This window comes from Theropithecus gelada, chromosome X (genome assembly GCF_003255815.1).
Source record: "Theropithecus gelada isolate Dixy chromosome X, Tgel_1.0, whole genome shotgun sequence".
Taxonomy (NCBI): domain Eukaryota; kingdom Metazoa; phylum Chordata; class Mammalia; order Primates; family Cercopithecidae; genus Theropithecus; species Theropithecus gelada.
Window position 1 is genome coordinate 108,078,082 of NC_037689.1, and position 25,479 is coordinate 108,103,560.

At 38.6% G+C, this 25,479-nt stretch overlaps 1 protein-coding gene across 4 annotated transcripts in view; it reads left to right on the plus strand.

Moving 5' to 3' along the window:
- The window catches only part of TMEM164 (transmembrane protein 164), a 184,737-nt gene that overhangs the window by 60,085 nt on the left and 99,173 nt on the right, over nt 1-25,479 (plus strand). For all 4 annotated transcript variants that reach the window (XM_025373155.1, XM_025373157.1, XM_025373154.1 and 1 more), the window contains one exon: nt 4,915-4,964. In XM_025373155.1, coding sequence (XP_025228940.1) covers nt 4,915-4,964 — 50 coding nt within the window. The remainder of the gene's footprint in view (nt 1-4,914; nt 4,965-25,479) is intronic.

Genomic DNA, 25,479 nt, shown 5'->3' on the forward strand with positions numbered 1-25,479 from the left:
GTGATAATTACCAAATGATAGTGACCTGTTTGTCAGGTTGCAGCAGAAAACAGATCCTCGTATATTGCTGGAGGGAATAGCAATTTAAATAATTTTTCTGGAGGGCAGTTTAGCATTATGGGTCAAAAAATCTTCAAATGGATATTCCCTTCGAAGATGTAGACTGTCTTCTACCAATGTGGGCTAAGGAAATAGTAAAGGAACTGAAAATTTAGATGTAATTTACATGTGCAACCAGAGGATATTGGCTGAGTAAATTATTGCATATCCATATAATTGAATAAAATGGAGGTACTGGAAAATGAGATAGTAGAAGTGTAGTAATTGACATGAATATGTTCAGGGTACAGCTTGACATAACTCACGAGGCTGTCATGCTGGAGAGGTAGGCAGGATCCAGAGCAAAGAAGGCTTTGTCCGCCATCCTAAGAACCTTGAGCTTTTTCAGTAGGTAGTGGCAAGCTGTGGAAGCATTTACAATGGCAGATCAGAGGGACCTTTTAGATAGATCCCTCTTACAGCACTGTGCCTGGAGGCAGGAGACCAGTAAGGAGATTATTGCAGTGATCCTGAAAGAGATGATGAGGGCCAGAGGGTATGAAGTGGATCGAGTCATAGGACCAACTTTGGGCAGCCCAGGGAGTTAATCTTCCTTATGGTGGGTAACAGTCATAAGCACTTGGCCTCAGCGATCCCCAGATAGCTGTGTGCCATCACAGGAGGTGGTGACAGGAGAACTGAAGCTTGGGGAGGTTGTGTGCTAGGCCAAACACGACTCTCCTGTACCTCTCTCACTCTCTGTTTCCCTTTCATTTAGTTTGCCCATATCCCTTCATTGCTTACCCTGGCTAGCCTCTCATTTAGGATGGCCTGTGGTCAATGGCCCTCCTTCCCAATTATATTTCTCATAGTACTAACACTTGCTCCAGTGTACAAAAGCTATCTTCTTTAAGAGTTATGAAAATGGGGATTGTTGAATGTAACACTGGGGTGGAGAAGAAGTGGATGGGAGGCTGAACAATGGTGGCAGTGAACTTGGGGCTGATATGACTGGGGGAACAGGAATGGGAAGCAGGCCAGGTGTTGACTGAGAAGTTGGGTAGGGAAGGTGGGAACCTGGAACCAGAGAGATTCACAGGTAGAGGATGAACTGGGATAACAGCTGGTGCCTAGATTGGATGCTTAGGAAAGAACTAAAGGTTAGTACAGGGATCTTTCCTGAGGAAGCTGAGAGAGAGTGTGGTTTTGAATGGAACCTGTGGATTTTTCTGGGAAAACCAGCCAAAAAAGACCTCAGTTTTATAAGGATTACAAGTGCCCATCAGACCTGGGGATGAGACAGGCAGAAGCTATAATGAACCTGTCTTTGGGACTCTGAAACTCACCTGTGTAAATGCAATTTGCTGTCCAGTTGAGTTTGTGTTTTGAGATGTCTCACACTGTAGAGAGTAGATCTTATGAGTTGGCTGATGGCACAGGTGTGGGGCTGTTGGGGTGACTCCCTGTGTGCCATGTGGTCAAGGGCTAGGGCTAGAGTCTAAAGAAAAGGAGCTCCTATGAGCCCTGGTCTGTGTCAGGTGTGAAGTGGAAAGTGCATTGAACTGGGAGTTAGGGGACCTGGGTTCTCGTCAGAAAGCTTGTCAGAACCTTTTCCCCTCTGTTTCCTCACCTCTGAAATGGGGTTTAATAACATGGTCCTGCCTGCCTCCCAGGCGATGGCAAAGTGGAAGTGCTCTGTAGCACTTCTCTGTATGCTACCTGCTCATGCCTTTTGTTTTAGGTGCTGATATGGGCAGATTTCAGCGTGAATGCAAAGTGCCATGTTGGTACTGGGGTATGCTCAGATACATTCTCATCTTTGTACCATCCTTGTTTGAACTTCTAAGTCTCATCTCTTCCTATTTGCAGCCAAAGTGATAGTTTAGCTTTTTACCTCCTAGTCTAAAAATGCATGCCACCAAAATTTTCAGGCAGTTGGAAGCCAAGCAAAGAAGAAAGCAGGGATATTCAGGCCAAGGCTGGGGGCCCTTGCACCTCTGAATTAAAATGTTAGTTCCATGTGGCTCTGTTGGCTAACGTTGAATATGAATGTGACTCTAGCATGACAGGGTGAAGAGGTTCAGTATCATAAATCTGAGAAGTTGCTAAAGGAGGCAATGAGTTTACTGGAAATGGAATATAAATAATCAGGAATCCCCAGATAACTGTGTACCATCATAGGAGGTGGAATGTAATGTAATAAGTAATCTTTCAATCAGATACATTTAGTTATATCAAGTCAGCAGATTTGAAAAAGGACCCTAGAGGCCAGGCACAGTGATACACCTGTAATCCCAGCACTTTGGTAAGCTGAGGCAGGAGGATTGCTTGAGGACAGGAGTTCGAGACCAGCCAGGGCAACATAGTGAGATGCTGTCTCCACAAAAAATAAAAAATAAAAAAATAAAAAAAGTTAGCCGGGTATGGTGGTGCACACCTGTAGTCCCAGCTACTCAAGAGGCTAAAGCAGGAGAATTGCTTCAGCCCAGGAGTTGGAGGGTGCAGTGAGCTATGATTGCACCACTGCACTCCAGCCTGGATAACAGAGTGAGACTGTCTCAAAAAAAAAAAAAAAGATACACTCTATACTGCTATGCTGGTGATAGAAATAGGCAAGACAGAAAAGATGAAAGAACTAAAGTTAGATCCATGACTGATGGAGGATAACAGGACAACCAACTGGGTTGAAACTGGAGGCTTGTTCTCTTTGGTAGTTTTCTGAGCTTCTAGCCTAGGGAAATTGTGGATCAGAACCAGCCAAATGGACTTGTAAGGGAAATCTGTGCCCTAAAATCTGCTTGCCTCCTCTTGTCTGTGGGTATAGAAAAGTAAGATTTAACTGTGGTGCCCAGTGTTGCATTTTTACTTCTCTGTTTAGCATGTTGGAAGTGTCTTGGGTATTCCAGAAGCTCAGGAAGGCTGCTGGCATGACTCTGGTGACTCCAGAAGTATTGAGGACCTTTCTAAGGTGGTTGGGGCCCCTGCCTCTTCTCTGTGTACTGTAGCTTCTGAGTGTAGACTTTGATGGGCCTGATGCTGGGTAACTATGTGCAGCCTCCAACTTGGTCCCTTACCTAAGGTGAGTAACTTTACTGCTGGATCAAGGGTAAAGAATATTAGCTTTGTTTATTTCTTGGACTGCTCCTGAGGGGTGGGATGGGGAGTGGGGATAAGTCAATGTTTGGATAATTGAAATTTCAAGTCTGTAATCCTTATCTAAAACCATTAAGATCAGATATATTTCAGAAATCAGAATTTTTTGGATTTCAGAAAGGCCATACAGTGCATGTAGAGTCTTTTACATACACTCCCAGTGGGGTTTGAGGCAGCACCCCACAATTAAATACATTATTATTTTTATGGGAAACATGAATATTCACCATAAGTGGAAGAAACAGTCTATAAATCGTCTCACCTCAATTCAAGTTGTATTTTGCTGTAACATTAGCTTTGAAGAAAACTTTCAGTTTTTAGAACTTTTTGGATTTTGGGATTGCCAACAAAAGATTGTGGACCTGTAATTATCATCGGCTTTGTATTTTTAATGAAATTGATCAAGGGAAAAGGCACCTTCTTGATACGTATTTCCTTTGATGAGGTATCATGCAGGTGATGGTCTCCTGACTGTGTTCTTTTTAAGTCCCTTTCTTATTTTCATTCTTCTTCCTCTTCTTATTGGCAGGGATTCATGCAGGCGTCTTTCCTTATAGTGATTTTTCTTGTAATACCCTTTTCTTCTAAATATGGGCTCTGAGAGAACAGAAGAACAACATACTAAAGAACATACAAGTGACAAAGCCAACAAGTCCATAATACAGATATCCTGTATTAATAAGAGCTCTCAGCAATATAGGGACACATGTCAACGATTTCTAAACCACACCATTCAGTCACTACAGGCGAAGAAACTCCACAAACATGAGTTTCATTCCTTTGTCAATCCTCAGTTCTGCTGAATGTTTTTGACTCCTGTAGTAGTTCAGTCCAAGGGCAAAAATTCAGGATCTCAGGCTACCAGGAGTGATTCAATCTCCTGGGACATTTGTGAAACATGAGAATTCCTGGAGTCCCATGCTTGGGGAGTCAGAATTCTTAATGGGGGAACCCAGGAATTTGTATGTTTTACAAGCTCTGCATAGGACTTTTTTGTTCCTCTTGATGGTTGAGCACCACTGCATGGGGGAAGGTCAAACTGCCACAGCTGCAGGGTTCCAAAGGCTGTAATCTGGACCTATGTCACACCAGGTATCAGGTAACTGATTTGTCTATTAGGACAAGGTTCTTTTTGTTTGGTTTTACCTGGGAGGAGAATGGAAGAGTAAAACCACCTAGGCATGTTTAGAAATAAAAGAATCAATCAAAAGGAGGCTTGGAACCTGGGAGTGGCAGTTTGATAGGGTTGCCAGCTAAAATAAATACAGGACAAATTTATACTAAAACTATTCCTTGTTTATCTTCAATTAGAATGTAACTGGGCATCCTGTATTTTTATTTGCTAAATTTGGCAATGTTGAGTATTGATAAACCTACCTTCTCCCATGGGAGGCAAACCAGATGGCATGTGTGTGCGTGTTCCATGCTCAGAATCTATTTTTACCTGCCCTGGGTTAAGTTTAAGACTGACTACTTGTGTCATCTTGAAACTGAAGCATTGAAATACTGAGTCTTCTCACCCTCCTTCTCCCTTTCTCATGTGCATACACACACACACACATGCATGCATGCAAGCACAAACACGTACCTGTTGCCTTTAAAATTTTTTCTGTTACATTATTGTGTTAGAGTTTTGGTTACTTTTTGTTATTGTTCAAGTAACATTGTCTCACTCTGTCTGGCATTTTTTCTTGCTAACCATTCTTAATTCTTCAATTGCAGATCTTTCTCCTGGCCTGCCCTCCATGTCGGGGAGCTATCGTCGTCTTCAAGTAAGAGAAAATTGACTTTTGCTCTGTTGCTCTTCAGAGTGTTTTTGTCTGTTTGCTAACAAGACTGGTAATGCATTGCTGTGAATACCTTGGAACTGTACCATTTTGTCTCTGCACTTCCCAAAGGGATAAAGGTCTGTGAGGGCCTACTGAAACAGGGAAATACTGTGTGTGGAGACCTGGTTTTTGTCAAGCCCTGTCAAATCCTTTTTAGCAAATCCTTCCAGTAGCGGATGTATGGCCAAGGCATGCTCCCTTGGAAGGTTGCTGCCCGGCTAAAATTTCTCTTGAGAGCATGCTAGGGGCCAGACAGCTTCCTTTCTCTGAAGAATCTTTGCTTTGTGAGCCTACTGCTCCACTGAGCATATGGTTCTTCACATTGAAGGGCATTGTTCTTACGTTTTTATGGGTTTTTCCCCCTAAAGTGCAAATTAAAGTGAGGAGAGAAAAATACCCACTATTACAAGTTCGGACTTTCATAAAAATAGCAAGCATCAAATCTATTAAAGTATATTGCAGGCAAATAGCGTTTCTCTGAAGGCAGGTTTATTTAAATGAAATTATCAAGAGTCCTGGAACCCTCATTTTAACCCTGAGTTGTGACCACCTTGCTTATCAAACCTTTTATTAGAGTTGCTAATGAGAAGCTAAATCGACTGAATTAATTTCATCTCTTTTCTCCTTCCCTGACCCCGGTTCTGGAGATGTTCTTGAGCAGTGAAATGGCCGCAAGCCAGAGGAAGGGAACAGGAAATAAAGAGCCCAGCAGATTCTTGGATAATTGAGAGTGGTGTAAATGGCTTTCTGATTTACTTAAGTCATTAAAGTGTTAGGTAGGGGAAAATGGACCCCATTTTCTGCTTCAAATAGCTCCTTGAAATAGCCACTTAGTCTCTTGCCTTAGGTGAGTAACTTTCAGCTGCGTGAGGGATAATGGATCCTGATTTCATGTATTTCTTACTTGAACAGCTCCTAAGGGAAAGGGATATTTAACCCTGTTTTCCTCCCTTGATTTTCCAAAATGAGCTCAATTATTCAGTGTAATGTTTTAAAAGTAACATTTGTTGGTTCTATTTCATTATGAAAGTAACAATTCTCATTATGGAAAACACAGGGACACATAAGGAAGAAACGTCATCCATCCCTAATCCAAGCACCAAGAGATAATTTTGCTTACTACCTTTCTTTTCTTAATAAGCAGAGATCATATTGTATATTGAGGTGTTTACTGTATCTTTTCTAAATTTAACTTGGTTTATTGATACATTCATATACGTGTGTAAATCATAAATATGATTACTGGATTTTTTTTTTTTTTTTGGTAGTGGTCCTTTCTTTTCCCTTTTTTCCTTCAGCTCCTAGTTCTACCTTTCCACACTATCCCTTTGTATTACCAAAACAGTATGTATCTTTTCACATTTTTCTCCATGTGCATAGATACACACACACATACAAACACACAAATTTTGGAATGCTTTGTTGTTCATTGTTTGTTTTACAGAAATAGAATATTATATATACTTTAATATATCTTGCTTTTTCATTCTACCATATGTCATAGAAATGTATCACAGTCTATTGATGTAGCTCTTATTCTTTTATAATGTTGTAAAATATTTCATCAATGCACAATGATTTATTTAGCCATTCCCCTATTAGTGAACATTTACTTTCTTTGCACGTTTCTGCCATTACATTCAATGCTGAAATCAACATGATTTTGTATACACCCTTATGTACTGTTGCTTTCAGTTTAGATATAGATGTAGGTAGAGGTATATAGGTATATATGAATGTTGAAATATATATTTATGTTAATAGATGTCACCATATTGATTTACAAAAACAGGCTGTTGTACTACACTGTTTGCTTTTGTATATAATATGTGAGATTATTATTTTCTTCATATCCCTATCAGCAGTAGGTGTTATGGTTCTTTTGTAATTTTGACAACCTAATGGATGCAGTTTCTTGGCTACTAGTGAGTTTCAGTATTATCTCAATTTTTTGTCCAATTAAATTTGTTCCTTATTCATATCATCTGCACATTTTCCTATGGGTTGTTTATATTTTTCTTAATTTCTAAGACCTCTTTGTATATTTTAGATTTTAGCCCTTTGTTTATCATCGTTGTTACAGATATCTTTCCCAAATATGTTTATATTGACTTTGTTTGTTTTTCTTTTTAATTATTTTTTTAGTAGAGACAGTATTTCACTATGTTGGCCAGGCTAGTCTTGAACTACTGACCTCAAGTGATCTGCCCGTCTCGGCCTCCCAAAGTGCTGGGATTACAGACATTAGCCACTGCGCCCAACCTGTATTGATTTTGTTGATGGAATATATTTCCATGTAATTGTTTGCATTTTTATATCCAAATATAACTCTTATATAGCTTCTGAATTTCGAGTCTTGGTTAAGATAGTTTTCTTGAAGATAGGTAACCAGTTGTATTGGAATAATATATTAAATTATCCCTATTTTACCCTGTGATCTCTTTGCAGCTATTAAATGTTTTATATGCTGGGATCTACTTGTGGATTCTCTATTCTATTTCTTCTGTTTGTCTATTCATGTACCCAAGTCATACAGATTTGATTACATTAGGCTTTAAAAAACATTTTTCTGGGGCCGGGCACGTTGGCTTACACTGTAATCCCAGCGCTTTGGGAGGCTGAGGCGGGCGGATCACTTGAGGTCAGGAGTTCGAGACCAGCCTGGCTAACATAGTGAAACCCCATCTCTACTAAAAATACAAAAATTAGCCAGGCGTGGTGGCACACGCCTGTAATCCCAGCTACTCGCGAGGCTGAGGCAGGAGAATCACTTGAACCCAGGAGGCGGAGGTTGTAGTGAGCCAGGATTGTGCCACTGCTCTGTAGCCCAGGGAAACAGAGTGAGACTCTGTATCAAAAAAAAAAAAAATTCTTGGCTGTTTGTTGTCACTTGTTCATACACACAGATTTTAAGATCACTTATGTTCACCTACCTTTCTCAAATACTAGTGGAATTCTAATGAGAATTGCCTTAAGTATATATTTCAATTTTTAAATTATATGGCTCCTTTTATCTAAGAAATGGTATTTCTTTCCATCTGTTCACATCATATGTGTTTCAATTAGATTTATCTTTTTCTTCCTATCTGCTCTATGCCTTTCTTGATGCATTTATTCCTCAAGAATTAACAGCTTTTCTGCCGGGTACAGTGGCTCATGCCTATAATCCTGGCACTTTGGGATGCTAAGGTGGGCATATTGCTTGAGCTTAGGAGCTTGAGACCATCCTGGACAACATGGTGAAATCTTGTCTCTACCCCACCACCAAAAAAAAGAATAAAAAAAGAAAAAGAATTAACAACATTCCCTCTCTCCCCCAACCACCCCGTAATGAATGGAATATTTTTCCCCTTTCTGTTCCTAAGTGCTTTTTGCTAGAGTAGGAAAAGATTGTTGATTTTAAAAAATATCTTATATCTGGCTATCTTACCAAATTCTCTTGTTCTTGTAAATTTCATTTTAGTTTTCTCTCTTCTTTTCCTTAGTCATATCAGTTATTTCATTTTCTTAATGCATTTGCTAGAAATTCAGAGTTAAATAAAAATTGTGCTGATGGGTTACTCTTGCCTAAAACTGATTTTAAATGGAAATATTTTCTGTGTTCCTTCATATTTGCTGTTGGTGTTTGTTAAATAGTCTATTATACTTAAGTAGTTTTCACATTTATGTAGAGATTTTAAAATATTTATTTATTTAGACAGTGTCTTGCTTTGCTGCTAGGATGGTCTTGATCTCCTGACTTGAAGCAATTCTCCTGCCTCGGCCTCCCAAAGAGCTGGGATTACAGGTGTGAGCCACTGTGCCCGGCCAATATTTTTTAAAAGAAGGAAGCGTAGCTGTGTTTTATCTAATGCTTTTTCTACATCTGTTGATCATGTGGGATTTTTTCATTTAAATTTTTGATACAATAAATTACATTGGTAGATTTTCTGGTTTTGAACTACTCTTACATTGAAATACACCCTGCTGATAATAGTATATTATTATTTTGATACATTGCTGTATTCTATTGTCAATATTTTGTTTAGAATCTTGCTTCAATATTCCCGAGATTAGAGTCATGTTTTTCTTAGTGCTCTTTTCTTCAAGTTTAAGGATTGAGGCCAGGTGTAGTGGCTCACGCCTGCAATCCCAACACTTTGAGAGGCTGAGTTAGAAGGATTGCTTGAGGCCAGGAGCTCGGGACCAGCCTGGACAACATATCAGGACTTTGTCTCTACAAAAAAAAAAAAAAAAAATTAAAATTAAAATTAACAGGGCATGCTAATGTGTGCCTATAGTCCCAACTACTTGAGAGGCTGAGGCAGGAGGATCACTTGAGCCCAGGAGTTGGAGGCTGCAGTGAGCTATGATTGTGCAGCCGAACTGCAACTTGGGCTGCAGAGCAAGACTCCATCTTTAAAAAAAAAAAAACAAGTTTAAGGATTAAAGTTATGGTGGCTATGTAAAATATACTGCAGAATGTTCCTTCTTTTTCTCTTGCCTGGAATACTTTAATTACCATTAGAAATTGTATATCCTGACTGGGCGTGGTGGCAGGTACCTGTAATCCCAGCACTTTGGGAGGCTGAGGCGGTCAGACCACCTGAGGTCAGGAGTTCAAGACCAGTCTGACCAACGTGGTGAAACCCTTTCTCTGCTAAAAATACAAAAATTAGCTGGGCATGGTGGTGGGTGCCTGTAATCCCAGCTACTTGAGAGGCTGAGGGAGGAGAATCACTTGAACTTGGGAGGCGGAGGTTGCAGTGAGATGAGATCTCACCACTGCACTCCAGCCTGGGCGACAGAGACTCTGTCTCAAAATAAACAAACAAATAAACAAATAAATAAATAAATAATGTATCCTTTAAAGGTAAGATAAAACTTATCTGTGAAGCCACCTGATATTGGTGCCATTTTTCAATGGGTAGACTCTTAATCACCTTTCTGATGTGTTCTGTGGTAAGCTGTTCAAACGTTTTTGGGTCAATTTTGGTCGTTTGTGTTTTGCTAGGAAATTATCTATTTCTTCTAAATTTTCAAATTTGTTGCCAAATATTTAGTTGAGCATGTAATATCCTCTTACTTTATAATTTAAAAGTATCTCCTCATCTGTAGTCATATGTTTTTTCTTGGACTTGATCTTGTCTGTTTTTGTGTTTTCTCCTCTATATATTAATCAGGTTAATAAGCACTTACCTGTTTTTGGTTGCTACATAGAACCATGTTTTCAATTTATTTATTCTTTCTTATTTATTTTTTTCTACTTAATTTTCAGCTTTTATCTTCATTAATTCCCTCTTCTGTTTTTTTTCTTATTCTCTCAAGGACAAGGACAAGTATTTATTCCTTATTTATTTATTGTCTTTTTTTCCCCAGTTTTTCTTCTAGATCCAAGGGTTACATGTGCAGGTTTGTTACAAGGGTATGCTGCATGATGCTGAGGTTTGGGGCATGACTGAACCTGTCACTCAGGTAGTGACAAGCCTAGCACTCAATAGGTAGTTTTTCAGCCCTTGTCATCCTCCTTGCCTCCCCTCTCTTGTAGTCGCCTTTGTTTGTTGTTTTTATCTTTTTTTTTTTTTTTTTTTGGACAGTTTCTCGCTCTGGTGCCCGGGCTGGAGTGCAGTGGTGAGAACGCAACTTACTATAGCCTCGACCTCTTGGGCTCAAGTGATCCTCCTGCCTCAGCCTCTGACGTAGCTGGGACTACAGGCACTAGCCATGACACCTAGCTAGCTAATTATTTTAGTTTTTGTAGAGATGGGGTCTTTCCATGTTGCCCAGGCTGGTCTCAGACTCCTGGGCTCAAGCAGTTATGCCACTTCAGCCTCCCGAAGAGTTGGGATTACGGGCATGAGCTACTATGCCTGGCTTGTTTTTCCTATCTTTATGTCTGTATATCCAACGTTTAGCTTCCATTCACAAGTGAGAACATGTGGTATTTGATTTTCTGTTTCTGTGTTAGTTAGGTTAGGGTAATGGCCTCCAGCTGCATCCATGCTGCTGCAAAGGGCATCATTTCATTCTTTTTATGGCTGCATACTATTCCGTGGTATACATGTACCATATTTTCTTTATCCAGTCCACCAGTGATGGGCATCTAGATTGACTCCATGTCTTTACTATTGTCAGTAGTGCTGCGATGAATATCTGGGTACATGTGTCTTGGTAGAATGATTTGTTTTCCTTTGGGTATATACCCAGTAATGGGATTGCTGGGTTGAGTGGTAGTTCTACTTTTAGTTCTTTGAGAACTCTCCACCCTGCTTTCCACAGTGGATATAAACTAATTTACATTCCCATCAACAGTGTATATGCATTTTTCTCTACAGCCCCACCAGCATCTGTTATTTTTCAAGTTTTTAGTAATAGCCATTCTGATTGGTGTGAGATGATATCTCATTTTTGTTGTTGTTGTTCTTTGAGACAGAATCTTGCTCTGTTGCCCAGGCTGGAGTACAGTGGCCTGATCTCAGCTCACTGCAAACTCCTCCTCCTGGGTTCAAGTGATTCTGCTGCCTCAGCCTCTCAAGTAGCTGGGACTACAGACACGTGTCACCATGCGTGGCTCATTTTTATATTTTTAGTAGAGATGAGGTTTTACCATGTTGACCAGGCTGGTCTTGAACTCCTGACCTCAGGTGATCTGCCCGCCTCAGCCTCTCAAAGTGGTGGGATTACAAGCATGAGCCACCATGCTTGGGTTCATTGTGGTTTGATTTGCATTTCTCTAACTATTAGTGATAAGAGATATTTTTCATATGCTTGTTGGCTGCTTGTATGCCTTCTTTTGAGAAGTGTCTGTTCACGTCCTTTGCCCACTTTTTAGTCAGGTCATTTGTTTTTTGCTTGTTGATTTAAGTTTCTTATAGATTTGGGTTATTAGATCTTTGTCAGATGAATAATTTGTGATTTTTTTTCCCGTTCTGTATATTGTCTGTTTACTCTGCTGATAGTTTCTTTTGCTGTGCAGAAGCTCTTTAGTTTAATTAGGTCCCACTTGTCAATTTTTGGTTTTTTTTAGTTGCTTTTGAGGACTTAGCTATAAATTCCTTGCCAAGGCCAATGTCAAGAAGGTATTTTCTGGGTTTTCTTCTAGGATTTTTATAGTTTGAGATCTTACATTTAAATCTTTAATTCATCTTGAGTTAATTTTTGTATATCGTGATAGGAAGGAGTGCAGTTTCATTCTTCTGCACATGTATAGCAAGTTTTCTCAGCACCATTTATTTAATAGGGAGTTCTTTCCCCATTGTTTACTTTTCTTGACTTTGCTGAACATCACATAGTTGTAGGTGTATGGCTTTATTTCTGTGTTCTCTATCCTATTCCTTTAGTCTCTGTTTTTGTACCAGTACGATGCTGTTTTGGTTACTATAGCCTTGTAGTATAGTTTGAAGTCAGGTAATGTGGTGCCTCTGGGTTTGTTCTTTTTGCTTAGGATTGCTTTGGCTATTTGGGCTGTTTTTTTGGTTATGTATGAATTTTAGAATAGTTTTTTCTAGTTATGTGAAGAATAACTTTGGGAGTTTGATAGGAATAGCATTGAATCTGTAGATTGCTTCAGGTAGTATGGCCATTTGAACGATGTTGATTATTCTAATCCATGAGAATCTAATATTTTTCCATTTGTTTGTGTCAACTGTGATTTCTTTTAACAGTGTTTTGTATTTATCCTTGTAAAGATCTTTCATCTCCTTGGCTGGATGTATTCCTAGGCATTTTATTTTTTTTGCAGCTATTGTAAATGGGATTACATTCTTGATTAGGTTCTCAGCTTGAATGTTACTGGTGTATAGAAATGCTACTGATTTTTTTATATGATTTTGTTATCCTGAAACTTTATTGAAGTCATTTATCAGTTCTAGGAGCCTTTTGTTGGAGTCTTTAGGGTTTTCTAGGAATAGAATTATATCATCAGTGAAGAGAGATAGTTTGAATTCTTCTTTTCCTATTTGCATGCCTTTTATTTATTCCTCTTGCCTGATTTCTCTGGCTAAGCCTTCCGGTACTATGTTGAATAGGAATGGTGAGAGTGGGCATCCTTGTCTTGTTCTAGATCTCAAGGGGAATGCTTCCAGCTTTTGCTCATTCAGTATGATATTGGCTGTGGGTTTTTCTTAGATTACTCTTATTATTTTGAGGTATATTCTTTCAATGTTTAGCTTGTTGAAGGTTTTTATCATGAAGGGAAGTTGGATTATATAAAAAACCTTTTTCTTTGACTATTGAGATGATCACATGGTCCTTGTTTTAAATTCTGTTTATGTGTCGAATCACATTTACTGATTTGCATATGTTGAACCAACTTTGCATCCCAGGAATGAAGCCTACTTGATTTTGGCGAATTAACTATTTGATGTGCTGCTGGATTCAGTTTGCTAGTATTTTGTTGAGAATTTTTGCTTCTATGTAGTTTTCTTTTTTCATTGCGTCTTTGCCAGATTTTGGTATCAAGGTGATGCTTGCTTTGTAGCATGATTTAGGGAGGAGTCTCTCCTCCTTGATTTTTTTTTTTTTTTTTTTTTGTAATAGTAAGATTGGTACCGGCTCTTTCTTCTTTATCCATCTGATAGAATTTAGCTCTGAATCTGTCTGGTCCATGGCTTTTTTTGGTTGGTAGGTTTTCTTTTTTTTAAATTACTGATTCAATTTCAGAACTCGTTATTTGTTCAAGTGTCAGTTTCTTCCTGATTCATTCTTGGGAGGTTGTGTATTTCTAGGAATCCGTCCATTTTCTCTAGATTTTCTAATTTGTGGGCATAGAAGTGTTCATAGTAGTCTCTGAGGTTCTTTTATATTTTTGGGGGATCAGTTGTAATGTCACATTTGTCATCTCTGTGGTTATTTGGGTCTTCTCTTTTTTCTTTGTTGATCTAGGTATCAATTTATAGATCTTGTATATCCTTTCAAATAACCAACCTTTTTTTATTGATCCTTGGTATGGATTGTTTGAGTTTCAGTTTCATTCAGTTCTGCTCTGGTTTTAGTTATATCTTTTCTTCTTGCTTTGGAGTTAGTTCTTGTTTTCTAGTTCCTCTAGGTACAACTTTAGCTTGCTAATTTGAGGTCTTTCTAACTTCTTGATGTAGGCATTTAGCACTGTAAATTTTCCTCTTAATACTGTTTTTGCTGCATCCTATAGATTTTCATATGTTGTTTCTATGTTCTCATTAATGTCAAAGAATTTTTTGATTTCTGCCTTAATTTTATGGTTTATCCCCAAATCATTCAGGAACAAGTTATTTAATTTCCATGTAATTGGGTCTTCTTGGTATTGACTTCTATTTTTATTCCACTGTGGAACAAGAGTATGCTTGGAATGATTTCAAGCTTTTTGAATTTATTGAGGCTTCCTTTATGGCCAAACATATGTTTGATCTTAGAGTATGTCCCGTGTGCAGATGAGAAGAATGTTTATTCTGTGATTGTTGGGTGGACTATTCTGTAGATGTCTATTAGGTCCAATTGGTCAACTGTCAAATTTAAGTCCAGAATTTCTTTGTTCATTTTCTGACTTGATGATCTGTCTTACACCATAGTGGAGTATTGAAATCCCCATTATTATTGTGTGGCTATCTAAGTCTTTTTGTAGGTTTCAAAGTATGTGTTTTATGAATTTGGGTGCTCCAATGTTGGGTGCATATATATTTAGGATAGTTAAGTCTCCTTGTTGAATTGAAGCCTTTACCATTATGTAATACTCTTATTTGTCCTTTTTTACTATTTTTGGTTTGCAGTCTTTTTATCTGATGTAAGAATACCGACCCCTATTCTTTTTTGTTTTTCATTTGCATGATAGATTTTTCTCCATCCCATTACTTTGAGCCTATGGGTGCCATCACATGTGAGATGCTTCTCTTGAAGATAGCAGGTAGTTAGGTCTTGGTTGTTTTTATCCATCTTGCCACTCTGTGCCCTTTCAGTGGACATTTAGACTGTTTACATTCAACGTTAATATCGATATATGAGGTTTTGTTCCTTTCATGATGTTGTTAATTGGTTGCTTTGTAGTCTCGATTGTGTAGTTGCTTTTTGGAGTCTATGAGCTATGTTCTTAAATGTGTTTTTGTGGTAGCAGGTATTGTTCTTTTGTTCCCATGTTTAGAACTCCCTTAAGGAGCTCTTCTAAGGCTGGTTTAGTGGTAACGAATTCCCTTCGCATTTGCTTGTCTAGAAAAGATTTTATTTCTCCTTCTCTTATGAAGCTTAGTTTGGTGGGATATGAAATTCTTGCTTGGAATTTCTTTTTTCTAAGGATGCTGAAAATAGGCCCCCAGTCTCTTCTGGCTTGTAAGGATTCTGCTGAGAAGTCTGCTGTTAGCCTGGCGGGATTCGCTTTGTAAGTGATCTGACCCTTTTCTCTAGCTGCCTTTAAGATTTTTTCTTTTTCATTGACCTTGGAAAGTCTGATGACTGTGTGTCTTGTGGATGGTTATCTTATATAGTATCTTGCAGGAGTTCTCTGAATTTCTTTAATTTGCATGTTGTCCTCTCTAACAAGATCAGATAAATTTTCAGGAACTCTATCCTCAAATATGTTTTCCAAGTTGCTCACTGGGTTTCCTTCTCTCTCAGGAATGCCAGTGAGTCTTAGGTTTGGTCTTATTACATAATCCCATATATCTTGAAACTTTTGCTCATTTTTAAAAATTCTTTTTTCTTTATTCTTGTCTGACAGGGTTAATTCCTAGGACCATTCTTTGAGCTCTGAAATTCTTTCCTCAGCTTGGTCTAGTCTGTTGTTAATGCTTCCAATTGTATTTGGAAACTTCTGTAGTGAAGTTTTTCAATTCCAGCAGTTCTGTTTGGCTCTTTCTTAAAGTGGCTATGTTGTCTTTTAACTCTTGGATCATTTTGCTGGCTTTCTTGGATTGGGTTTCAACTTTCTCTGGAGTCTCACTGAGCTTCCTTGCCATCCAGATTCTGAATTCTGTGTATGTCCTTTCAGACATTTCAGTCTGGTTAGGATCCATTGCTGTGGAGCTAGTGCGATCCTTTGGATCATCACATTTTAAAATTAAACTTTAGGTTGGGCGCAGTGGCTCACACCTGTAATCCCAGCACTTTGGGAGGCAGGAGGATCACCTGAGGTCAGGAATTCGAGACCAGCCTGGCCAACATGGTGAAACCCCCGTCTCTACTAAAAATACAAAAAATTAGCTGGGCATGGTGGCGGGCTCCTGTAATCCCAGCTACTCAGGAGGCTAAGGCAGGAGAATTGCTTGAACCCAGGAGACAGATAAAAATTATAAACTTCATTTCTCAACATAAGCTCCATGAACGTCAATTTAATTCATTCCTAAAGAACGCAATTTAATTCATCCCTAGAGAACCGAGGGTACTGGGAATGTAACTTTGTCAATGCATTCTTTTTTACATTATTAACTGAAGATAAATGAGGGCCTTTAAGATATATTTTTTTTAAGTTTAAGAAACAAAAAGAAGTCAGAAAGAGCCATATCAGGACTTTGAGGTGATTGCCTAATCATTTCCTACCGAAACTCTCACAGAATTGCCTTTGTTTGATGAGCGGAATGAGCAGGAGCATTTTCCTGGTCAAGAAGTATTCCCCGGTGAAGCTTTCCTGGGTATTTTTTCACTAAAACTTTGGCTGACTTTTTATCAAAACACTATCATAATTAAGTAGGTGTTACAGTCCTTTGACTCTCAAAAAAATCAACAAGCAAAATGTGTTGAGCATCCCCAAAACCTGCTGTCATGACCTTTGCTCTTGACCGGACCACTTTCAATGCTTGGTAGACATTGCTGTGATTGTACTTTGTCTTCAGGATCATGTTCCATCTCCTGTTGTAATTCTTTCAAGATATGCTTCAGGATCTTTATCCCACCTCTTTAAAATTTCCATTGAAAGCTCAGTTCTCATCTTCAGCTGATCTGGGTGCAATTTTGGCACCCATGATCTGGAAAGTTTACTCATCTTTAAGTTTTCAGTCAGAATTGTGTAAGCTGAGCCAATTGAGATGTCTATGGTGTTGGCTATCATTTCTGCTATTAATCATTTGTCTTTAATTATGAAATGAACAAGATACAAATTGATGTAGGTGGTCTGCCACTGCAGGCTTCATCATCAACATCTCAGCCTTTCTTAAAATGAGTTATCCTGTAAACTGCTGATTTTTTCAGGGCATTGTCTCTGTAAACTTTTTATAAAGCATAAATGATTTCACCATCCTTCCACCGAAGCTTCACTATAAATTTGATGTTTGTTCTTGCTTCAATTTTAGCAGAATTATTGTTGTTCTGGCAGGGGCTGTTTTCATACTGGTGTCTTATCCTTCTTAGTGCCTCAAACTAGATCCTGTTCAGACATGTTAGAATAAGTTAGCACGAGTTTATTTTGGTGCAAAAAAATTTGAAATCCATGCATAGATTTTTTAAAATAATATGTATTTCCCATTAACTTATTGAAGACCTGTTGTCTGTTAAGTATAATAATGTAGAAAAAATAATATAGGAAAAACCACAAAAGAAATCTCATGTACCTTTTACCTAGTTTCCGCCACTGGTAACCTCTGGCAAAACTATAGTACAGTATCACTGCCAGGATATTTACATTGATAGGGTATACAGTCTGATAAAGCAGAACAGTTCCATCACCATGTGGATCTCTTCTGTCATTCTTTTATAGCCATACCCACCATCTACATATCTGAACCCCATCCCTGATCCCTGGCAACCATGAATCTATTATTCATATCTATAATTTTGCTATTTTAGGAATCTTGTGTAAGTATAGTTATACATTACATTACCTTTGGGTTGACTTTTTAAAAATCACCTAGCATAATTCCCTGGAGAGTTATCCAAGTTTTTATAATACACAACATTTTTTTCTTTGTTTTTGAGACCACGTTTTGCTCTGTTGCCCAGGCTGGAGTGCAATGGTGCATTCATGGCTCACTGCAGCCTTGGCCTGCTTGACTTAAGTGATCCTTCCACCTCAGCCCCTCAAGTAGCTGGGACCACAGGTGTGCACCACTATGCCTAGCTTATATATATATATATAAATATATATATATATATATTTTTTTTTTGTAGAGACGGACTCTCATTATGTTGTTCACACTGGTCTGAAACTTCTGGCCTCAAGTGATGCTCCTGCCTCGGCCACCCAAAGTGCTGAGATTACAGGAATGAGCCACCACGGTGGCTGATACACACCATTTTTAATGGGTGCATATTATTCCATTGTGTGGAAATACCATGTTGAGTTAAAAATCAGTATTTTAAAAAGTAGAGAGCCCTTAAAATAATTTCACTTTACATTAGTATTGTTCTTTACTGTTTAAAAGTTCTTTGCTTTAAATTTTCTCATCTAATCTTTAAAATAGTGTTGGGGGATAGGGAATACATTATCCATACTAAAAATAGAGCAGTAGGGTACCAAGAAATATTACATAACTGGACTAAGATTACTTCGTGGCAGAGTCAGGATTCCTGTTCTTTATTCTCTTGCCAGTGATCATAACATAATCAGGTTTACTATGTGCCTAGGCATGGTGAGAAACACTTAACATTGATTATTTTATTTAATCCTTCTAACAAAACTGTGTGGGAAGTACTAATAGTAGTACTGGTACTATTAATAGAAATCTGGTCAAGAGAACTAAGGCTCAGAAAGTTTATGTGACTGGATGTGGCTTGCATGTGGTACATGTAGGATTTGATCCAAAGTTTCTCTTGCTCCAGAGCCCATGCTGCTAATCATTACCTTGTGTTGCTGAAGTGACTATTTTCTACTCTCCCATTGTTGTTTAAATTGTTAAAAGTATGAAAGCATCTTATTTAAAATTCCCTATGTCTCAGTATACATGAATGAGCTCTGCTGTGATCTTTAGGCCCATGTGTTCTATAGGTTTGTTGACTAGCATCGTTTACCTGTCTCTCTTGCTTTTTCTATGGGCCCTTTGCTGTGCCAGCCACACATGAGTTTACCAGCTTCCCAGCTAACCAGAGGCCACTGTGTTCTTCCTGGAGGCACGCCCAGTCACTATAGGAAAGGGGTATGACATGTGCAGCAGGCTGCATGTCCTGTGCTGGGCAAAGGCTGGCAACTCCCATTGGGGTGGGGAAGGGACAGGATTCTCCACATGGTCCCCATGGTACACTTGACAAGAGGGAATGATAGTACCACAGTGTTATGTCTGGGTCCTGGAATGCTTCATTTATATGTACCTCAGTTGACATGTGACTTGCTAAGTCCTGCTGCTGTAGCCTGCTGCTGGAAAGGCTGCCTCAGTGGAAAGCATGCATCCAGGGTGTGGAGCCAAAATTAGAAGGCCCACTACCTGGCCCACTACAACAGCAACCTTGGGCATCATGTTCTTTTGATCTCTAGTATCTCCAACTCCTAGAATTCCAGCCTGGCAGTCTTTTGCCTCTGAAGGCCTCTTATCCTCCCTGTTCTTGGCTCCTGTTCTCTGTGAATGTTTACATAGCAGCATCAGAGTTGTTTCTTGTATTGTGTCTGTACATGCAGTGCTGTTCTATATCTCTTTGAATCTGAGCCATTTTCTTTTGACTCATTTGGCTGATGTGAATGGTACTTTCAATGGTACCAGTCCCGTTGACATCCAAGCCACAGAATTATTTTCCTCATTTAGGTTTGAATAAAACCAATATATCCTTAGAGATGGTTTTTTGCTTCCTATCCTGCTACTAAGTTGGAAAAATGTTACATGTCTCATGCATCTTAGGGAACCTACCCAGTCCCAAAATATGAACTAGCCTGCCTCACCAGTTAACAAATAAGATTTCCTTTTGAAAACCTCAGGAATAAGATAAAAGACTGTGTTGCAGTGTAACCAGACCTCCCCCTCACCCCCCAGTTCCCCCAACACATCTCACATCTCACTGGTAGCTTCTCTTTTCTGTTTCCCTTACCTTTTGCGTCAGTTTTTTTCTTTCAAATATCATTATAGGTAATTTGGAACATATACATAATATGGTTATTACTTATATCTATCAGCTATTTATGTATTTTATTCTGTAGATTGTCAACTCATGGTCTCTGTTGAGTTTTGATGTACAGATGTTTCCCTTGTTAATTTGTATGAAGTTTACATATATAAAGAGTCCCTGTTTGCAGATGACATGATCGTATATTTAGAAAACCCCATTGTCTCGGCCCAAAATCTCCTTAAGCTGATAAGCAACTTCAGCAAAGTCTCAGGATACAAAATCAATGTGCAAAAATCACAAACATTCTTACACACCAGTAACAGACAAACAGCCAAATCATGAATTAACTCCCATTCACAATAGCTTCAAAGAGAATAAAATACCTAGGAATTACTTACAACGGATGTAAAGGACCTCTTCAAGGAGAACTACAAACCACTGCTCAGTGAAATAAAAGAGGACACAAACAAATGGAAGAACATACCATGCTCATGGATAGGAAGAATCAGTATTGTGAAAATGGCCATACTGCCCAAGGTAATTTATAGATTCAATGCCATCGCCATTAAGCTACCAATGACTTTCTTCACAGAATTGGAAAAAACTACTTTAAAGTTCATATGGAACCAAAAAAGACCCCGCATCGCCAAGACAATCCTAAGCCAAAAGAACAAAGCTGGAGGCATCACGCTACCTGACTTCAAACTATACTACAAGGCTACAGTAACCAAAACAGCATGGTACTGGTACCAAAACAGAGATATAGACCAATGGAACAGAACAGAGCCCTCAGAGATAATACCACACATCTACAGCCATCTGATCCTTGACAAACCTGAGAAAAACAAGAAATGGGGAAAGGATTCCCTATTGAATAAATGGTGCTGGGAAAATTGGCTAGCCATAAGGAGAAAGCTGAAACTGGATCCTTTCCTTACTCCTTATACGAAAATTAATTCAAGATGGATTAGAGACTTAAATGTTAGACCTAAAACCATAAAAACCCTAGAAGAAAACCTAGGTAATACCATTCAGGACATAGGCATGGGCAAGGACTTCATGTCTAAAACACCAAAAGCAATGGCAACAAAAGCCAAAATTGACAAATGGGATCTAATTAAACTAAAGTGCTTCTGCACAGCAAAAGAAACTACCATCAGAGTGAACAGGCAACCTACAGAATGGGAGAAAAATTTTGCAATGTACTCATCTGACAAAGGGCTAATATCCAGAACCTATAAAGAACTCAATCAAATTTACAAGAAAAAAACAAACAGCCCCATCAAAAAGTGGGCACAGTATATGAACAGACACTTCTCAAAAGAAGACATTCATACAGCCAACAGACACATGAAAAAATGCTCATCATCACTGGCCATCAGAGAAATGCAAATCAAAACCACAATGAGATACCATCTCACACCAGTTAGAATGGCAATCATTAAAAAATCAGGAAACAACAGGTGCTGGAGAGGATGTGGAGAAGTAGGAACACTTTTACACTGTTGGTGGGACTGTAAACTAGTTCAACCATTGTGGAAAACAGTGTGGCGATTCCTCAAGGATCTAGAACTAGAAATACCATTTGACCCAGCCATCCCATTACTGTGGATATACCCAAAGGATTATGAGTCATGCTGCTATAAAGACACATGCACATGTATGTTTATTGCGGCACTATTTACAATAGCAAAGACTTGGAATCAACCCAAATGTCCATCAGTGACAGACTGGATTAAGAAAATGTGGCACATATACACCATGGAATACTATGCAGCCATAAAAAAGGATGAGTTAGTGCCCTTTGTAGGGACATGGATGCAGCTGGAATCCATCATTCTCAGCAAACTATCGCAAGAACAGAAAACCGCATGTTCTCACTCATAGGTGAGAATTGAACAATGAGATCACTTGGACGCAGGAAGGGGAGCATCACACACCGGGTCCTATTGTGGGGAGGGGGGAGGGGGGAGGATAGCATTAGGAGATATACCTGATGTAAATGACGAGTTAATGGGTGCAGCACACCAACATAGCACATGTATACATATGTAACAAACTTGCACATTTGTGCACATAAATGTTTTCCCCAGATTGTCTTCTAACTTTTTAATGATGCTTTTGATATAGATTGGTTTTACATTTTTATTGGTTAAATTGATTGATTTCTAAACCCCCTTCAGATCATGGTAATTTCTTCCATTGCTTTTACACTTGAAATGACATTTCCCACCCTAAGGTTAGATAGATAATCCAGTTTTTAAATAGTTTTAAAAATATTTAACTTGTCAGTCCATCAAAAATTCATTTTGTGACTAGTATGAAGTAGAGTATAGCTTATATTTTCCCCTAGAGAGTCATTTATTTGAGCACCATTCGTCAAATAACTATTTTCCTATGATTATTGCTATTATACTTTTATCATACATAAATTCTCATATATGCTAGGATTTATTTATTTTTTTTGGCTTGTATTATTCATTGATCTCTCTCTTGGGTTTTCCAACAGTTTCATACCCTTATATTTGCAATAGCTGGTAAGCCTGATTTCCTTTGCTTTCTCTGCAGCCTAGCACATTACCCACACTTTTTTCTTGGCTAGTCTCAACCATTCTTTCATCCAAATGAACTTAGAATGTTTTTTTCAGGTTCTTCTCAAAATCCTACCAGGATTTTGATTGGAATTACTTTAAACCTAAAATTTCATTGACATCATCACAACACTGAGTCTGTCATCCAGGAAAAGACATAATATGTTAATCTATTAATTTTCTCTTATGTTCCTTAGTTGCTTGCGTGCATTTGTGTGTATCTCATATATACTAGTTATTACTGGTAGGTAGGAAAATTTTTGATTTTGTGTGTCTATGCTTGACTCTTATTTCTAATAGTTTTTCAGTTGCTTCTCTTGGATTATTTTTGAAATTAATCACATCAGATCCCATATGATAACTTTATTTCCTTTTAAAGAACAAAACTGCTATTTTGATTTCAAACCTGATTGTATTGGCTAGAACTTTTGGGATAAGGCTAAATAATAGCAGTACTAGCAGGAGTCCTTCCTTGTCTTGCTTCTGATTTTAATGGAAATGTTTCTAGTGATTCACTTAATAGAAATGTTTCTAGTGGTTCATATTAGTTGCCTCTGATGTTGGCTATTGGTTTAGGTTAGATGTTTTTTATAATGTTAGGGAATTACCTTATTCTTAAATTATGAAGTCCTTAAAAAATCAAGAATAGTTGGCCAGGTGTGGTGACTCACGCCTGTAATCCCTGCACTTCAGGAGGCTGAGGCAGAAGGATCACTTGACATCAGGAGTTCGAGACCAGCCTGGCCAACATGGTAAAATCCCATCTCTACTAAAAATACTATATATATATATAGGCATGGTGGTGCATGCCTGTAATCCCAGCTACTCGAGAGGCTGAGGGAGGAGAATTGCTTGAACCCAGGAGGTGGAGGTTGCAGTGAGCTGAGATTGCACCACTGCACTCAGCCTGGTCGACAGAGTCAGATTCTGTCTCGGGAAAAAAAAAAAAAAAAAAAGAATAGTTGTTGAGTTTAGCTGATGTTTTCTAGGAATCTATTAAGAGGTTCATTTGTGTTTTCTACTTTGATCTCCCCATTTGGTATATTATGTTATAGATTTACTAATATCAATCTTTGTTAGTTTCTAAGATAAATTTTCCTTTTCCTTTGCATGCTTGGGAGAGTCTCAGATTTGGCTTCCATACTATTAATTTGATTGATTTTTCTCTCTGCTGTCTCCAATGTGAAATTTATTTATTTTTGTTACAATGTTAATTTCTCTATATTTCTTTCTAGCTCTGTTGAACTACTTACCCTAGCTTGTCTTTCCTTCTCAATGTTTTATTCTAGTGGCTTTCTATACCTGTTTCATAGAGTCCATGCTTTCTTTCATTCTCTTGAGGATATAAACAGTTTTCTAAAATATTTCTTCTGGTTTATACAAAAAATTAAGACATTTTTGTTTCCTCTAAGTTGTCAGAGTGATATGCATTTCCCTTGTGCTGCCAGAGGTTTTCATATAAACCTTTTGTGTGTGTGTGTGTGTAAAGCAACAGGGTCTTGCTCTGTTGCCCAGGCTGGAGTGCAGTGGCATGTTCATAGCTCATGGCATCCTCAAACTCCTGGGCTCAAGTGTTCCTCTCACCTCTGACTCCAAAATAGCTGGGACTACAGGCTTGGCTAATTTAAAAAAAAATATGTATATGTGTAGAAACAGGGTTTGCGGTGTTTCCCAGTCTTGAACTCCTGGCCTCAAGTGATACTCCCACCTTGGCCTCCCAGTGTTGGGGATACAGGCATGAGCCACCATGCCCGGTCAGGTTTTTTGTATGGTTTATGAATATTCAAAAGAGGATCTGTCTTTCATCAAATACAGGGTATGAATATTGCCTTTGACTATCCTCAAGCTCAGATTCTCTCTCATATTGGTTAGAACCCTTTTCAGCTGCACTGTTGGCAGGCAGGTTGATACACATAGCTTTTAACCTGTTTCAGTGTCTGTCAGCTACTCATCTAGTGGGTTCTGCTGGACCCATATGGAATTGTCTACCCCTACTACAGTGTTCTCTGAACCAGGTAAACTATGCGAAACAGTACAGCCTCCCACATGTGTTACTACCTGAGTGTTACTTGTGAGGGCTCTCACTCCTTGTACACAGTGTGCCAGCACCAATTCTGCCACTTCTACCCCTTTGATTTGGGGGAATTAGAGTCTCCATATGAATGCAGACCAGATTGGAGAATTGCTGATTTCCTCTGAAAGTAGTAGCCATGTAGTCCAAATGGATATCCAGTTTGCCAGTTTCAAATGAACTCTTGGCTTCTAAGCCATGAGGCTGACAGTTGTGGAAGGACTCAACGTTTCCTATCTTCTTTTAGGTTTCTGTGGGCTGCTGCATGAATTGGACAGATTGTTGTTTCTCATTTCAGCATTAGGCTTATTGTTAATGGAGATTTCTCCCAGATCCTGGTAATAAGTTGGCCATCAGTCTAAGTTTTCAGTGTTTGGGGAATTTTATCTTTTTCTGTATCTTCATAGGCATTTGAGTGGGAAATTGAGAGGGGCTATGTTAGTGACTGCTAGCCAAGTGGTATTTTAAAGTAGAAATCCAGTGCATATTTTGGATTTGAGCAGAGATTGGCAACCATTTCCTGTAAAGGGCCAGAGAGTAAATATTTTAGACTTTGCGAGCCATATGATCTCTTTGTTTTAACTACTTAGCTGTTGTTGGAGCATGAAAGCATCACAGAAAAATGCAAACAAATTAGTGTGGTTGTGTTCAAATAAAACTTTATTTATATAAACAGGAGGACCAGATGAGAAAGTTCTGGAGATAGCTGGCAGTCATGGTTATACAACAGTGTGAATGTACTTAATGACACTGAACTGTACACTTAACAGTTAAGATGGAAAAAATTATATATATATATATATATATATATAAATAAAATCATGTCAATAAAGAAGCCAAAACAGAGGGACCATATTTTGCTGACCCTGAGTTTAGAGGAATTAGATCT